General features: G+C 42.9%; 1 protein-coding gene across 1 annotated transcript in view; it reads left to right on the top strand.

Moving 5' to 3' along the window:
• Nucleotides 1-18,449, top strand: part of WDR88 (WD repeat domain 88) — a 154,967-nt gene that overhangs the window by 65,203 nt on the left and 71,315 nt on the right. Inside the window, exons 9-10 of the mRNA XM_029610667.1 lie at nt 1,855-1,923; nt 5,250-5,342. Of these exons, the coding sequence (XP_029466527.1) occupies nt 1,855-1,923; nt 5,250-5,342 (162 nt within the window). The remainder of the gene's footprint in view (nt 1-1,854; nt 1,924-5,249; nt 5,343-18,449) is intronic.

Genomic DNA, 18,449 nt, shown 5'->3' with positions numbered 1-18,449 from the left:
GGCTGGAGTAGACACCGGGTCGGCTCTTTTGAATGTTTAAACTTTGGGGGGAGTTGGGGCTGCCTCGCATGGTGGCCCCAGGTTGAGCTGGGGGTCAGCCCTGACCTCCGCTCAACCTCCCCTCTTTGCTGCGACTTTTTTTGGTTTGGTTTGAAGCTGCTTTAAATGTGAGGTGGAAGCCTCGGGCCCCGTGATAGGGTCCCGGGCCTCCCGCCTCACATGTAATACTTTTGAAATAGGTATTGTATTTTATCACGGTTGACCCCCTTGATCAGCCGTGATAAAATATTTGCTTAGGATTGCCTATGCATGACCTTCTTTGTATGCATTTGCATTATTCATGCATGCAAATCACATGCAAAGAAGGTTGTTGTAATAGGGGAAGGAACCTAGGTAGGGAGATGAGATATAACGTGCATTAAAGCACTACCACAGTTTGATGCATCTTCCAGTTAGATTGTAAGCTCTTTGGGGGAAGGTACTTAATATCTAGTAGCGCATAAAATTGTTACGTATTATTTTGTTTTTCTGAATATATTACCGGAATGTATGCAGATCTTTAAATGTTTGCTACACACTAAGGAGCCAAATCACTAACGTCTGCTATCACTTAGCGTGCATACTAACTAGCAAACTGGTCACTAACATTTTAGCACAATTCAAAATCCATACTACATCAGGCAAGTGTACACATGCTAAACTTAAGTGTACACGTACATGGAAAGTGTTCAAATAGGGTGACAGTGAGCTCATTAACTATTATCTCCCTATTCATTAACTGCTACTAAATTCTCCGAGGCTGTTGGGCCTTAGTAAATTGAAGGCTACCTGTGGACAGGTGTTAAATAGCAGGGCCAGCACATTAACACTTAACATGATAGAGAACTTGTGCCCTTGGATCTTCTGCCCTCCAAATAAAGATCTCTCTTGTAACTCCCCCCCCCCCCCCCCCCAGCGAGCACCATGATTTAATACACAGTGAAGCACTATTAATTAGTGCTAGTTTGAGTTGTGCAGAAATATCAGCAGGAGCTCGATGGCTTCCCTCTTGCTAGCAAAGATTTCAGGAGGCAGCACCAGTGAATTGGGGGTTTGGAGGGGGGACCTTAAGGCCCTGATTAGGTGAGAGAGTAGGGATACTTGGAAGAACCTTGTTTGATCAAGTGGGGAGGGGGGGGTGCCAGTGGATGGGAGGTTGAGGGGTATCCAGGGGAGCCTTGCTTCACTGGGGAGGGGGCAGGGCGACTGGAGGGACCTTGTTTCATTGGGTGGGGAAGGCAGAATTGCCATGGTGCTTGCCCTGGGCTCTCCTGCAATAACCGGCCTTGCTCTTAGGGGTGGTTAGGACAGCAGCTTCAGATGCAGAGCATGCCCAGGATAAAAAGCCCGTGCTCCCTTGGGTGCAGCCCCTTTGCCCTGTGCATGCTCTGCATCTCAGCTGCTTGAATTGGCTGCTATACCATTTGCAGCAGGCCCTTAAGGGTTTAGCTTACCCATGTCTCTTCCCCTAGGTATAAAATGAGAAACCCTTAATCGAGTCCTTTGAGTCGTGGTTATTAACGGTTTTCCTTTGTTTGTCTGTGCTAAAATGTATTAAAATCAAGGCATCTAGGGATATTAGAATGCTTTGCCAGACAAGAAAAATACCATTGGAGGTTTTGTTTGGAATTTGCACAGATTTGAAACTCGTTTCATCACTCTTGTTACTGTCCATTCACTTCACATAAGAGTTTAGCCCTCACACTTGTCTCCCACATGGTGAAGGACCCTCTGGGTAAGATGGAGACTGATTTACAGGTGCTGTTCTGTACAGCTCGTGGGTTCCCGATGTAGTCACAATGTTCTTATTTTCAGGGCCATGAGGACTGGGTGATGGATGTCGCACTTAGCAGCGACAAGAAATGCATGATTTCCTCCTCAAAGGTAAAGACAGGCTCATATGTTACAGTAATTCTCTGCCTACAACTACCCTTCCTGTCCCGTTAAATAAACAAATAAATAACAGATGCAGAAGGAACAAATAAGAGGAAAGGTCAAATTTTTTTAAAAACATCTTTCTGCAGAAATAAAAGTCAATTGACATAACAAATTATAAGGCAATACTTTTTTATTGGATTGACTTTAGTACATTGCTTGACTAGTTCTTCAGGAGCCAATCTTCCTTCCTCAGGTCAAAGCAAAAGATGACATTGCCTGAAATTACAAGTGAGCAAACCCCACTGCTTTGACCTGCTCATTTTATTTTTATTTTTGCACTGATGAAGGACCTTAAAGCTGATCAAAAAAAAGTACAAAGTAAATCTAATAAAAAGGTATCACCTCATATATTTTTTTTGTTCCTTGACCTTTATTTGTGCACATTCAAGTGGACTAATGCAACAACTGCACTACTAAAACCATCTTTATATTGTTTTGAAGCTTGTTTCTGCGGCCTTCCCTCTGTCTGTGTGCCTTGTTCACATTTTGGTTGCTGGGTGCATGATGGGTAAAAGCCCCAGTGCATTGTGGTACAATTTTTTTTTTAAAATTAGAAATCATCCAATCAAAAGGCTTAGCCTTCCAGTGAAGCCAGTGAGAAACAGTTTTAGAATTTTTTTTCCCATGTTCCTTTTGATAATCTTCTTGCTGTCTGGGTTTTTTTGGCCGCAAAACAACTGAACCCCTGGCATGTAACTCTGTCCCTGAGCTTCCTCCAGTCAGTCCCCTGTACCTCTGGGAGAATAACAGTTTCCCATCATTTTAAATTTCAGCAAACATCTCTCCCTTTAATTGATACAGCAATTGGACTAGACAGTCAAATTCTGTGTGGCAGTAGCCAGATAATTTGTAATCAGGGATGATTCTATAATGAGATGTGGTGAGGCGACTGCCTCCGGTGGCAACTTTTGGGGAGAGGCAAAAAGTGCCCCCCAAAATGCTCCTGTGGCAGCCACCTCACCTTACTATGAGAAAAATACTCATCAGATTCACACTCTGCGGGCTGGAAGAGCTTTGTGGGCGGCGCACAATAATAATGCCCCCACTGGGTTCCCACCCTGCAGAATCGCCTTACGGTGGCGCACATCCTTGACGCGCCCAAGGGGTTCCCATCCTCTAAAGGCCTGCAGAAGACCCTCATGGTGAAACATCTCCATGACGCGCCCGCAGGGTTCTCACCCCCTGCTGGCCAGCAGAGAAACGTCAGGGTGCTGCCGGTGGGGCTTCCACACCCCACTGGCAGAAAGTAAAGGAAGACCTAGAGAGAGGAAGGAATGGAAGGAGGCTAAGAGAGAAGAGGGGAGGGAGCAAGAGCAGAGGAAAAAAGGTGAGTGAGTGGCAGAGGAGGGAAGATGTGAGGGAAGGGATGAACAGGGGAGAAGAGAGAGTCAATGAATGGGGAGTGGAGGGAAGGAGGGTGAAATGAAGGGGTAAGAGGAGTGAGAAGAGAGTGAATGAGCGAGGAAAGGAGGGAAGGGGTGAGGGGTGGGAGGAAGAGGGGTGGATAAGCAGGGAAGGAGAATGGCAGGGGAGGGTAGAGGAGGTGAAAAGAGACAGGTGAATGAGCCAGGCTGGTCCACTCCTCAGTTCCAGTAATAGGGGGCTGGCTGGCTCTGTTCTAAGAGTAGTGGATCAAGATCATGTTAGACCAATGGATCCTGAGCGTGATAAGTCAAGGTTATGCTTTAGAATTTGCTTGGCCATTAAAGGATCGGTTCATCGTCTCCTCGTGCACTTATCGAGAAAAGAGACCGGCGATGCAAGAAACCGTTGGTCATCTTCACAAGCTTGGGGCTATCGTGCCTGTCCCCCTGGGGAACGGGAGATGGGCCCCTATTCCATGTATTTCATAGTCCCCAAAAAGGAGGGTACGTTCCGTCCAATCTTAGACTTAAAAAGAACGTGGCGCTAAAGGTTCTTCAGTTTTGGATGGAAAGCCTAAGTTCGGTGATTGCCTAGGTGCACAAAGGGGAGTACCTGGCGTCTCTGGACTGATCTGTGGTACTACAGGAACAAAAATTAGCAGATAAGAACCAATTTTCCTATTCTTTTTATTAGTATGGTTTTAGTATTATGATTGATGTTTATATTTCTTGATTTTGTTATGTTTTATGAGGAATGGTGATGTTTCTCTTTTTCCATTGTTGCATTCAATAGAGTGGCTTTTTGTGGTTTCCAGTTCAGTTTTTGTCTGCATGTTTCTGTTTATACTTTATGGTCACTTTATTCTGTATTTGATGAGTGTCTGTGTTCTACGTGTGACTGAGGTGAGGTTTCTGTAGGTGTCTGTAGTTTCTGTGTAAGGATCTATATATAGCTTGTCCTGTTTTCCCAAGGTTTACTGTATTATAATTGGGTTTATTTATGGTTTTCTGAGGCCACGCCTACACCCAATGTGCTTTACAATAGGCCTAATACCATATGGGTTCCAAGAGTCTTTTTTTCATGCACTGCTGTGGTTGGCACCACAGCAGTGCATGTAAATATAATATACATTTCATTGTGATATTTTTACCTCAGAAGACTATGAATGTTCTTTTTCTTGTAAAATCTGAAATAAATGCATAATTTGTAATTATGTGTGGCATCTAATACCCTTGGACTGGCCCAAAAAGATTGTGCTACACAAAGATCCCCCCCCCCGTCACCATTCCTCCATCTCCCACTTCTCCAGGGGGCACATGCTGGGGAAATGATGGGAGGCAGGGCTTAGGGTTCCTGGGAGTGTGGCAGGATTGCCAGCTTCCTAAAAATATTATCACTAACACTCTATTTGTCATTTTTCTGGGAACTTTGACCCCTGATTTTCTCCTTCTGCAGCATTTCAAATCATAGAAAGGGCCAGACTACAAAGAGACTCCCCACACTTGGCCCTCTTGAAGATTTGAGCTGTACCCTGCCTTTTTGGGGAGGAAGGGGTGGGGACGCGCCATCTCATCCTTCACCTCAGGCAATAGATTGTCTTGAGCCACCCCTGTTTCAAATTGTATGAACACCAAGCCGCCTGGAACTAGAGCTCAGAAACTGAAGCTCTTGAACCTTTTCACGCTTGCCGAGTTTCAAGCTTACAACTAAGTAAAGACTTTTTTTAATAACATATACAACGTGCAACGCCTGCTACTCTTTTAAACAAAAAGTGGTTTTGTGATCAAGGCCTTGCACACCAAGGATCAGCCCGGCAGGGCTTTAGTGGAAGAAATCACACTCTTTCCATGTTATTGTTGAGATGTATGATAGAATATAAATTGATTGGATTTACCTCTGTTACCCAGGATGCAACTTTGAGATTATGGAATATTGAAAATTACGAGAAAATTCCTTCAGTAGTGGAAAACAAAAGAATAATGGGCTCCAAAATAATTAAGGTTGGTATTCTGTCAAAATTGTTATTTTTACCTTGTCATTAATTGTAAAACTAAAAAGCTAATCAATGAATGCGCAGGGAGAGAGGTGACAGCAGATTTTCAAATGCTTTGTAATTTGGAATATGAGTGATTTGCAATGTACATTTCTTCTTTGGATAGGGCATTATTGTATTTGACTGTCCTAAAAGGGATCTACGAAGTCCTACAATGGAATTCTTTCACTACCGTGCCTTGGCAAGAACACATCTAGGCCAAATGCAATAAAGGGATTTTCCTTTCTGTCAATGCAAAAAAAGGCGCAATATATCTGGTCCTAAAGTCTTATTCATAAAGCACTTTTTCCCATTTTTGTTCCTTTAGAAAAAAATGTCATAACTGAATAAGGCCCACGGTGTTCATCATTAGAACTATTCAGTATGAAATCATTGTTTAGCATTAGTAATGTCTGATGATATAACAGACCTGTTGCGCATAACTCATAGAAACTCAAAATGTAAATGTATTTGTAATTCATTTTGTGTATTTAAGTTTAAATTGTGACCCAACTGACCCATTTTCTAGTGAGAGCAGAGGTTGAAATTTTGTTGGGAGTTAGGGTCTTATTGTTGTTTTGTTATTTTAAATTATGTTTAGAATTATGAATTGTTTTGAATTGTTTTTATGTATTGTATTTAAGTTGTATTTATGAATTGTGTTTTAGTATGGCAGAAATTATAATTATGAAATGTATCTTCAAATGTTAGCCACTTTGTGTTGCTGTGAACTGAAAGAAACGCTTAATACCGACAAACTAACAATAAGAGAGAAAAATCATTTATTGAGATATCCCAGGAGGAGATTGCAATTATCAGCAAAGGCAATTTAGGAGTAGTCTTAGAGCACGTTAGTGATACAATAGGTTAAATAGGTCACTGCCTCTAATTTGCACACCAATGAGTTAGCTGCGTAGTTAACATAATATTTCCTAGTTGGTTGGAATTATAATTTAAGTCATGTGATTTCTTGTAAATGTTAGCCCAGAAGATAGAGAGGAAATTTAGTGCTGACCATTAACATACTTTTTGACCATTAACATTTTTTTTAGCATTTCAGCAGCCTTGGATAACTTTACAAGTCTAAATAGTTCAATTTCATTTTGCTATGATTATTTTCATTCTTCACAGCTACCAAACTAGTCTGGTTTCATAGAAAAACCTTCTCAAAGCACCTTTACAGTGTTGTCCTATGAGACTAAGAAGGCGAGATACAAATCTAAATATTAGATTAAATTTCTACAGTAGGGAGAATGTGATTGGGATTTCTTTCTTACACTCTCCTTTTCTGAGTACCTCCTATTTACCAGTGATCCTCCTGTCTGTTTGCTTAGAAAATTCACCAAATTGTCTGAATACTGCTTTATTCTACGGTTACACAGGCTAGGCGTAATGACTAAACTGGAAACACACACAATTAGATTACTGCTTATTTTACCTCTAGCTGTCTGATCACAGAGTAAATGCTGACATTCACTGTCTCTGGCAGAGACTTGCATGTAAAGGGTTAGTAATTTCTAGCTTCTTGATCCACTGCATAGGGAATAAAAGTTACTAACCTTATGGGACCTGCAGCGGGAACCTCTCTTTGGATCTTCAGCAGGCTGGTCTCTCTGTGGGCTGGTCATCTGAGCCAGGGCATCCAGAGCTGAGAAGGGCTTCACCTTGTCACTTTCTAGCAGCAAGATGCACTTGGCTCCTCTACTCCAGTACCGCTTGGAGGGAACCAGTCTTTCTCTCCACCTCGGGTGTGTGGAGCTCAGCCAGGGAAGGCGACGGCACTCGTATGGGCCTTCTCTTTCTCTTAATGGGTAATGATCAGCTGACAACAATGATGACCCTGAGTACCGGCATCCTGTTGCTTTTAAGGACTCACCTATGCATAATTCAATAGCTTCATGCATAGCCAGGTGATTTCAGATTTTCCCACTCTTTTGCCAGTCCTTTGTCTCTTCTCCAGGTTCACAAGCGGTCAGTGCTGATGACTGCCAATTGTTCATCTCTGATAGGGCACCGATAAACTCTGATCTTGGATTGAGACTTAGGGCCATAAAACAAGCCCTTAATGTTTTTCTGGTACAGATTCACATACAGCACCATTTGTGCTATGTTTCTTTTGGCCTCTTTTGGTGCCAGCTCAGCTAGAAAAGGGTCCAATAATGTGTCTAGGCTAGTCCCGTATACAGAACTGCAAAGTCTGTGCTTTTTGCTGTAGATAACCAAATGCCAATGTCCACTTTTACTAATGTCAGAGAGTCCATTTTTGGCTGCTTGTCCTGTTAGCAAGAATTGGGATATTCCCTACATTACTACTACTATTACTACTTATTATTATTATTTCTATAGCGCTACTAGATATATGCAGCACTGTACAAATTCACATACGAGATAGTCCTTTCTCTGTAGAATTTAGTGAAGACAAACATATATGGCAAAGGAGACTTTGTGAATTTAATTTATTGAGAACATGGTTAAAACAAATAAGATTGTGATCAAGAGAAACAGAGATTAAGATTTAAAAGCAACTTCAAAATGTTGGATAAACTTATCCAGCTAACTTTGAAGGTATTTTCAATAGTGCAGTTGCACTATTGAATATAGCCAGCTATCTTAAAGTTAGCTGGCTAACTTTATCTGGCTAACTTTAGGACAGCTCTTTGGCCTGATCAGACTTAGCCGGCTATGTTAACCAGATAGCTTAGCCAGCTAACTCAACTCCTCCCAGTTATGCCCCCGGAACACCCCTATCTTAGGCCTGGATTTATCCAAATGCACTAAATATCGCATGCGATATGAAAAGGGGCGTGTTTTATGGTAATAGGCTGTTTATCGCAAAGTACACTATCTTAGTGCTTTGCATAGGTATTACCGCAGACTGCGATACCTTTTTTGCACTTTGCAGTAAGTACCACAATTGTTGTAATTTCTACCTACAACCACTGAGGGAGAGGGAGAGAGAGAGAGAGAGAGTAGCTATAAGGCCCTCATACTATAGGAGGCCCACCTAGCTACTCAAGGTGAGGTTTAGGTAGTAGTGTAGGGGATTGGGGCCACTTTGACATGCAGAGTGTGACGTATGAACAGAACAGTGTACTCTTGTGAAGATTTGATGACCTTCGGAGTGAAGAAACTCACCCAAAGATGAGATTTGTGCAATGTTCTCTCAGCCTAGCTTGATGTTACCCAGGTAAAGAGTCCAAATCTCATCTTTGGGTGAGTTTCACTTTTCTGTTTTAACAGACCTGACATTCTTGTCCGTTGAATGATTGCAGACTTTCTAATTCAATTTGCTTTCTTCTTTATCTTCCAGTGTGAAGAATGTGGCAAACCTTTCTTGCTAATGCACTGGGATAATTCTGTCTTGACAACCCAGTGTGTTTTTTGTCGCATGGCTTCTCCTCTGAGAAACACTTTCCCATCTCCTCCTAACTTTTAACCCGAACCACATGCCGGCAATTGGCTGCCAGTGCTTCCAGTCATCGCTCTGAATTGGGAATTGGGCTTATCAAAGAACAAAGGAACCCTAGTGTATAGAATAGTTTAAGTACTACTTTTATGTATTGTTTTTGAATTGTGCAGTAACTTTTGAAACTGTTTAAAATTTCACAGTGCTTGTAACAATGTTTGGTGAACTCAATTACTGTGCTAATTAAATGCTTTCTAATCACTTTTGCATTAACAGACACACTATTTGCAATGGCTTTTCTGTGAAGTCGGAATTTATTTTTCACGTGGAAGGAAAGAGTGAAAGTGGAGCTTGGTCTTTAACAGGCAGCAGTGTTCTCCATTCAGTAAGGATTTTTGCTATCGGCAAATGGGAGAGAGCTTCGGATATGATGCAGACAGAATTCTAACCACATAGAATGGCCTTATAAAAATTTAAAACTAGAGTTGGCCACTGAGAAACAATCCTACCATTTGTAGATGCACATTCTGCTATATCATGCACTTTTAAAATTCCAAATATCAATATTCTGAATTTAGTTTAATCTTTTCTATCTGAGTACCAAGGGAACAGAAAAAGGTATAAAACACCAGAGGGGTGATGAGCCAGTCGAATTGTTTGATTTGCTGATATACCCTATGGGCCGGATTTTAAAAGCCCTGCGCGCGTAAATCTGGCTGGATTTACGCACGCAGGGCACTCGCGCACCAGCGCGCATATTTTGCATAGGCTGCCGGCGCGCGCACAGCCCCGGGACAAGCGTAAGTCCCAGGGCTTCGTAAAAGGGGCGGGGGAGGGGGCGTGTCTATGATCAGGGGGCGGTTTGGGGAGGGACCGGGGGCGTGGCGCCGGCCCGGGGGCGTGGTCGAGGCCTCCGGACCAGCCCCCGGGTCGGGTGATGGCGCGCCAGCAGCCCGCTGGCGCGCGCAGATTTACACCTGCTTTCAGCAGGTGTAAATCTGCTGCCTGTTCAGTGCCTGCTGCCTGTTCAGTGCCTGTTCAGTGCCTGTTCAGTGCCTGCTGCCTGTTCCCTCCGAGGCTGCTCCGATTTCGGAGCGGCCTCGGAGGGAACAGGCAGCGCGCACTGGGCTCGGTACGCACAAGTTGCACAAATGTGCACCCCCTTGCGCATGCCGATCCCGGATTTTATAAGATACGCACGGCTACGCGCGTATCTTATAAAATCCAGCGTACTTTTGTTCTCGCCTGGTGTGCGAACAAAAGTACGCGCTCGCGCAAATTTATAAAATCTACCCCTATGCTTTTAATCTCTATACAGTGTCGCTGTATTCAGTGGAAATGGTGGATGGAGCATCCCACTGTAGATCATGGGGGTTCTGCCAGTTTTTGTAATTTATAAAATACCTTATGGGACCAGCCTAATCTGCTTGGAAGCTCCATTTGGGACTCCCAGACTTAATTTCTTCCTCATTGGGCAGCAGGGACCGGGGACAGTATGAAGGCCATTTTCACAGCCTTTTCCCAGCTCCTGGGAGGGGAGTCCCAGCCATCGCTCAAGAGTGAAACCTACTGGCTGGCTCCAGAATGCAGTGTTATTTGGTGCTGGAGGGAGTCATGGTCCTTCCTTGTTTCACAGCTTGACGACTTGTTACTGCAATGGCTGGGGTGAATAGGAAGTGAGAAGTAAAAATAAAGGTGATGAAACAACCTACAGACTGTGTAGTTGCAGGTGAAGGCTCATAGTGCTATAGGCTTGGCAGAAGCAGATTCTGTTTGAGTTGGAAACCCAAAGGAGCCGACAAGGACAAACAAATCTCATTAGAAAGTATCTGAAAACGTAAAATTCTTAAGAGCTTTATAAGGCATACTAAGACCAGTACCACAACTCACAGTTACCCTTTAGAGCAGGGCTTCCCAAATCTGTCCTGGGGTCTCCTCAGCCAGTCAGGTTTTCAGGAGATCCACAATGAATATGCATGAGATAAATTGGCATATCATGAAACTCAGTATATGCAAATTTAGCTCATGCATATTCATTTTGGATCTCCTGAAAACCCAGCTGGCTGTGGGGTCCCTAGGACAGGTTTGGGAAGCCCTGACTAAGGGAATTTCACATTGCATTTACGTCATGGTCCTCTTGGAAAACATCTGTGCAATGACACTCCTACAATATGAGAGGCCCCATATGTCTCATCCATAGCACAGTTATTACTCTTAGCTCCATGAGTGTTGAATATTCCAAATACATATTCTAGCTTTGCAAATACGCTGGTCGGAAAATGTTATAAGAGTGCTACCTTATCCAGAACACATGCGCTTAGATCACCCATTCTTTGGTTAAAATGATTGCACTCTGAATACTAAGGAAAAAGAAATTGGGGTAAACCACATTCAATCTGCTAATTAATGTTAATGCAGACGAACCATGAAATGCACCACCAGAGATGTAGGCTTCTAGAGCTTGCCGATTTTGTGAAGGAGTGAACATGACAACCAGCTGGCGTGCAAAAAAAGTACTACAAAAAGACAAGAAGAAACCTGCAGTTCAGAAGAGATGGATGGATGATGAGTGACATTTGAACTGAAGAGAGCACTGCAAACTGGTCATTTCATCAAATGACTTATGAGGAGAGGTTGAAAGACCTAAATATGTATACCCTGGAGAAGAGGAGATATGATACAGTCCTTCAGATACCTGAAAGGTTTTAAGGATGCACAATCAACAACAAACCTTTTCTGCTGGAATGAATCCAATAGAACTAGGGGTTACGAAATGAAACTCCGGGGAGGATGATTCACAAACAATGTCAGGAAATATTTATTAATGGAGAGGGTGGTAGACTCCCGGAATTCCCTGCCAGAGGAGGTGGTGGAGACAAAAACGGTGCAAGATTTCAAAAGGGTATGGGATAAACACTGTGGATCCCTAAAGGCAAGGGGGAGGGGAATGAAGTAAAGCATGAGGATATCTTAAGAACATAAGAACATGCCATACTGGATCAGACTAAGGGTCCATCAAGCCCAGCATCCTGTTTCCAACAGTGGCCAATCCATGCCATAAGAACCTGGCAAGTACCCAAAAACTAAGTCTATTCCATGTTACCGTTGCTAGTAATAGCAGTGGCTATTTTCTAAGTCAACTTAATTAATAGCAGGTAATGGACTTCTCCTCCAAGAACTTATCCAATCCTTTTTTAAACACAGCTATACTAACTAAACTAACCACGTCCTCTGGCAACAAATTCCAGAGTTTAATTGTGCGTTGAGTGAAAAAGAACTTTCTCCGATTAGTTTTAAATGTGCCACATGCTAACTTCATGGAGTGCCCCCTAGTCTTTCTATTATCTGAAAGACTAAATAACCGATTCACATCTATCCGTTCTAGACCTTTCATGATTTTAAACACCTCTATCGTATCCCCCCTCAGCCTTCTCTTCTCCAAGCTGAAAAGTCCTAACCTCTTTAATCTTTCCTCATAGGGGAGCTTTTCCATTACCTTTATCATTTTGGTCGCCCTTCTCTGTACCTTCTCCATCGCAATTATATCTTTTTTGAGATGCGGCGACCAGAATTGTACACAGTAGTCAAGGTGCGGTCTCACCATGGAGCGATACAGAGGCATTATGACATTTTCCGTTTTATTCACCATTCCCTTCCTAATAATTCCCAACATTCTGTTTGCTTTTTTGACTGCTGCAGCACACTGAACCGATGATTTCAATGTGTTATCCACTATGACACCTAGATCTCTTTCTTGGGTGGTAGCACCTAATATGGAACCTAACATTGTGTAATTATAGCATGGGTTATTTTTCCCTATATGCATCACCTTGCACTTATCCACATTAAATTTTATCTGCCATTTCGATGCCCAATTTTCCAGTCTCACGAGGTCTTCCTGCAATTTATCACTATCTGCTTGTGATTTAACTACTCTGAACAATTTTGTATCATCTGCAAATTTGATTACCTCACTCGTCGTATTTCTTGCCAGATCATTTATAAATATATTGAAAAGTAAGGGTCCCAATACAGATCCCTGAGGCACTCCACTGCCCACTCCCTTCCACTGAGAAAATTGTCCATTTAATCCTACTCTCTGTTTCCTGTCTTTTAGCCAGTTTGTAATCCCTGAAAGGACATCACCACCTATACCATGACTTTTTACTTTTCCTGGAAGACTCTCATGAGGAACTTTATCAAACGCCTTCTGAAAATCCAAGTACACTACATCTACCGGTTCACCTTTATCCACGGTTTATTAACTCCTTCAAAAAAGTGAAGCAGATTTGTGAGGCAAGACTTGCCTTTGGTAACGCCATGCTGACTTTGTTCCATTAAACCATGTCTTTCTATATGTTCTGTGATTTTGATGCTTAGAACACTTTCCACTATTTTTCCTGGCACTGAAGTCAGGCTAACCGGTCTGTAGTTTTCCAGATCGCCCCTGGAGCCCTTTTTAAATATTGGGGTTACATTAGCTATCCTCCAGTCTTCAGGTACAATAGATGATTTTAATGATAGGTTACAAATTTTTACTAATAGGCCTGAAATTTCATGTTTTAGTTCCTTTAGAACTCTGGGGTGTATACCATCCAGTCTAGGTGATTTACTACTATTCAGTTTATCAATCAGGCCTACCACATCTTCTAGGTTCACCGTGATTTGGTTCAGTCCATCTGAATCATTACCCATGAAAACCTTCTCCGGAACAGGTATCTCCCCAACATACTCTTTAGTAAACATCGAAGCAAAGAAATCATGGCCTTATCTTCTCTAAGTGCCCCTTTAACCCCTCGATCATCTAACGGTCCAACTGACTCCCGCACAGGCTTTCTGCTTCGGATATATTTAAAAAAGTTTTTATTGTGAGTTTTTGCCTCTATGGCCAACTTCTTTTCAAATTCTTTCTTAGCCTGTCTTATCAATGTCTTACATTTAACTTGCCAACGTTTATGCATTATCTTATTTTCTTCTGTTGGATCCTTCTTCCAATTTTTGAATGAAGATCTTTTGGCTAAAATAGCTTTCACCTCCCACCCCTTGCCCACCCACCCCTAGCTCATCCTTTAATTTATAGGCAGGTGCCACTTTCACAAAAAAAACCCAAAACCAACAAAAACTTTATTGAGAGTTTGATCAGTCCCTTGTAGGCAAACAGTCTAACTTCAGTTAGTCAGCCAGAGTGACTTACTGTTCTCTTGATTAACAAATGTTGGTACCTAATCAAACCAAATCACACTACCTCAATACCTTTCCAAGGTGAGTAACTGAACTGAACTTTTCAACCTTTTTACTTAGGTATACACTGCTCCTAGCTTATTTCTAACTTCTGGTTCCTTTTTTTTAAATATATAAACACTCTAACTTCTGCTTACTAGCTGCCTTACAGACTTTTAAAAATAAATACACTAACTACTGCTTAATAGCTGCCTTACTGACTGACTATTTAAAAATACAAACAGTCTAACTTGTTTATTCGCTACCTTACTGGCTATTAAAAACACAAACACAGTAAATAATATTCCCAAATAGTTAACTTTGCCCTAATACCTTTAAAAAAGACAATGTCCCAAGCAAAACCTTACTGATTCCTTTCAGCTACCAGCAAGGTGTGGTGGATACTACCCTTAATAAATAAACCTACCCTTAATAAATAAGCCTTCGCATGGGGGTAACTTACTGGTGTAGCAGATACTACCCTTGGCAAATAGACTTAAAAATGTGATGCAAGTCTATCATTGCTCGCTGCTTCAACGGCAGGGGGAAAGGAGGAATTGGATTCAGACAGCAACCAACAAAGACATTGAACTGTAGGGTCTGGGAAAACACATGAGCATGGGGGTAACTTGCTTGATGCGGAAGTTACTACCCTTAACCAAAAGCCTGATACTACACTTCTGATGCAACTCCAACATTGCACATTGCTCTCTGATTCAACGGCAGGGGGGGGGGGGGGGGAGGGAAATTGGTCTCAAACAGTAACCAAGAAGAGCCCTGACCTTTGATAGGTCTGGAAAAATAACTATGGGAGCTTGCTGGGCAGACTGGATGAGCCGTAGGGTCCCTTTCTGTCGTCACTTTCTATGTTTCTATGAGCAAACACATGTTTTGGGAGAAGGATTTGGAAAAGAGTTGAAAATTACTCCTTTTCTTCTCTGAGCACTTTTTGTAATATAATGTACATGTACAGATATATCAAAATGTTATTGAAACAGCCATGGAATCTGGATTTTAGACTCATATAAACAGGGTACACCTGGAAAGAAATTCTGAATATATATATCTATATATATATATATTCCATCTGCATATAAATATAATAAAAGAGGCAGATGGAGACTGTTTTTTTATACTATGCACATCTGTAAACTGTAACTGGCAGTTTAGTACTTATTGAATTCATAGTATTTAGAGGGAGAATTTTTTTTTTTTTAAACGATGTGTTTAATCCTTTGGCTTTAGCTATAGTTGTTACATCATCATGTCCCCTACTTTCCAGGACATGTGTGTGTTCACATCTGCACATCCACAGATATGTGTAGATCTGAAAAAAAAAGCACCCCTGTCAAGAGTCCTCATGTCCATCCTGACATGGAGACACACACACTTACCCACACACCTACAAACACAAACCTTCATTCCCTTGGTGAAATAGGCTAAAAAGAAACTGAAAATTGCTGCTTTTCCTGGTCTTGCTCCTCCAACATCTTACGCATGTGTAAATATAGTATTCCCCCTTATAGTTTGTTGAAATGATCCCCTATGAGGAAAGGCTAAAGCGGTTAGGGCTGTTCAGCTTGGAGAAAAGATGGCGGAGGGGGAATATGATAGAAGTCGTAAGATCATGAAAGGTCTTGAATGGGTAAATATGAATTGGTTATTTACTCTTTCGGATAATACAAGGACTCGGTGGGCACTCCATGAAGTTAGCAAGTAGCACATTTAAAACAAATCAGAATAGAAAGTGCTAATCTTCAAGAAACACAATTTAAGGTAGTGCAAAGGCTTTACTTTTCTCCATCCCGAGCATTTAAGGCTGGTATCACCCTGGACAGTACTTATCTGAACTGTGGGGCATTAGAAGGCACTTTTTTTCACTGTTTTTGGGCATGTGCAAGTATTCAAAATTTTGGACTTCAGTCTTTCAACATATCTCTAGCTGGGCTGGAAGGGATTTGCTGCTAGACACACCCCTAGGCTTGCTAGATATTTTTGATGATCATGGGCCGTCTGATAAATATTTGTTATTATACATGCGCAAAGCTTGTTGTATAATTTAAAAATGTATGTTGGTACGATCAGGGGCGGAGCAAGGCAATCTGCTGCCTGAGGTGAGGGATGTGATGGAGCCCCCCCCCCCGCACTAAAGGCAAAGCATGGGTCAAATTATCGAGAGGTTCATGGGGGGGGCAGAGAGTCCTCTTGGAGTCTGGCACTTCCGGGGACTGGAAATGCTACAGAAAGGGGAAAGGAAGGGTCAGAATTCCCAAAGAAATGGCTGACAGTGCATCCGTGATGATATTCCTTGGAAGCCGGCAACCCTGCCTCACTCCCAGGAACCCTGCAGCCTGCCTCCCACATTTCCACAGCATTGCCCCCTGGAGTAGTGGGAAATGGGTGAATAGTCGGGGGGGGGGGGGGGGGGTTGATGTATGGCACACTCTCTCCAGGTCGGTGAGAGGATATCAGGCGCACTAAGCGAACTTTACACACTAGCCCTCACCATGCACAATTAAATACTGTGCATGTACAACAACAGATCGTACATGAAAAAAGATATTCATGGTCTTCCAAGGTAAAAATATCACAGCAACATGTATATATATTTTTTGTAACTTGCATTTTTTATTGGAACACACAGGAACACACAGGAACAAAAACATACACTCTTATACGATGTACAAAGGGAAACAAATCATCAATGTACAAAAACAAGCTATTCATATTCCTTCTCTAAACCTCTTGGTCATACGTTAACCCAGTCATGCCATTTTATCTGACCATGTATTTCCCTCTAAATCTCCAACAACAATTTCTCCCTTATAGACCCTCCACATCCCCCCCCCCCCCTTCCCCCTTACATTAGTCAAGACACCCCTGAGGAGCTAATCACATCCCAGTTGTACCCTTAAATCATTGCTTGCCAAGATAAGTAACGCCGCCACCGTTTATCAAATGTATCTTCTTGTTTTTGCCGAACTGTAGTCAATTTATTCAGATAATAAACATTTGCTAACCTCTGAATAACTCTTTGTAGAGGAGGCACATCAGTCTGCTTCCAACAATATGCAATCTCTGCTCTTGCAGCTAATATTATTTGATGCATTAGGTATAACTTAGAAGGAACAGAATCCATAGGATACACATTTAGCAAAAAGAATAAAAGATCCTTAGGAATTTGTTCCCCCACCTTTTTGAAAATCAAATGCACTACCATATCCCAAAAGGTATTGATCTTTGGACAATCCCACCACCCTCTCCAGCAATGATCCCCGATAGTAGGGTAAAACCTATGCAACTTGGTTCAGTAATGTACCAGCTATAAAGCAGCTTATAACTTTCTTCCACAATCAATGCATGTTGCGCTGGAGGTGTACCCTTGGGCCGAGGTGGGGTTGTCGCTACCCGTAGGATGGATCCTACGGGTCCCCACCTTCGGCAGGTGGAGTGGGCTGACGGATGGAGGCCAGCTGCAGCTTTGCCAATACCAGCCCTCGTTCCCCGCGGGTTGAGCCTTTGGGTACCGGGGCCTGCTGGACTTAGGTGGGCCTCCGTATGTCGTTGTCGGTGGAAGGATAGAGAGGTCAGCCCAGAGACAGCAACAGCAGAACTGGAAAGTCTGTACTGGACGAGGCGGAGTCCCGGAGACCCGGGCGCCAATAGAATCAGAGTCAGACAGGGGGCTCCCGAGCAAGAACAGGCCGAAGCCTGAATAGGCCAAGTCCAGGATGTAGACAGCAGAGGCGTCATAGAGCAAGCTGGAGTCAGGGATGGCGGCAATCAAAGAGCGGTGGCAAGGCAAGGCTGAGGTCAGAGCTAGGAGATGAACAATAGCGTAGTCAGGCAAAGCGGAGGTCTGGACTAGGAGATGATCAGTAGCATAATCAGGCAAAACGAATGTCTGGACTAGGAGATGATCAGTAGCATAATCAGGCAAAGCGGTGGTCTGGACTAGGAGATGATCAGTAGCGTAATCAGGTAAAGCAGAGGTCTGGACTAGGAGAGGATCAGTGGCATGGTCAGAAGAAGCAGAGGTCGGGTTCAGGAGAAGATCAATGGCATAATCAGATGAAGCAGAGGTCAGGTCCAGGAGAAGATCAATGGTGTGGTCCGACGAAGCAGAGGTCAGGTCCAGGAGAAGATCAATGGCGTGGTCAGATGAAGCAGAAGTTGGGTCCAGGAGAAGATCAATGGCGTGGTCAGGCAAAGCAGAGGTCATGTCCAGGAGAAGATCAGTCCGCAGGAAAGGTAGATAGCAGGAACTCAGGAACGGAGAAAACCAGGAACAGGAACTTGAAGGGAACAGGAACCAGGAACGCGATGAAATCACCAGGAGGCAACGAAGTACACGACCAGCCTGAAGACCTGTTGCAGGAGACTTATTGCAAAGGCGACTAACAGGAGCTGAGCCCGGCCTTATATACCGGAGCTTCAGTGACGTCATCA

This window comes from Rhinatrema bivittatum, chromosome 7, assembly GCF_901001135.1.
Source record: "Rhinatrema bivittatum chromosome 7, aRhiBiv1.1, whole genome shotgun sequence".
Classification (NCBI taxonomy): Eukaryota; Metazoa; Chordata; class Amphibia; order Gymnophiona; family Rhinatrematidae; genus Rhinatrema; species Rhinatrema bivittatum.
Note: the sequence above shows the minus strand (reverse complement) of the source record. Positions and strands in the feature narration are given on the sequence as shown.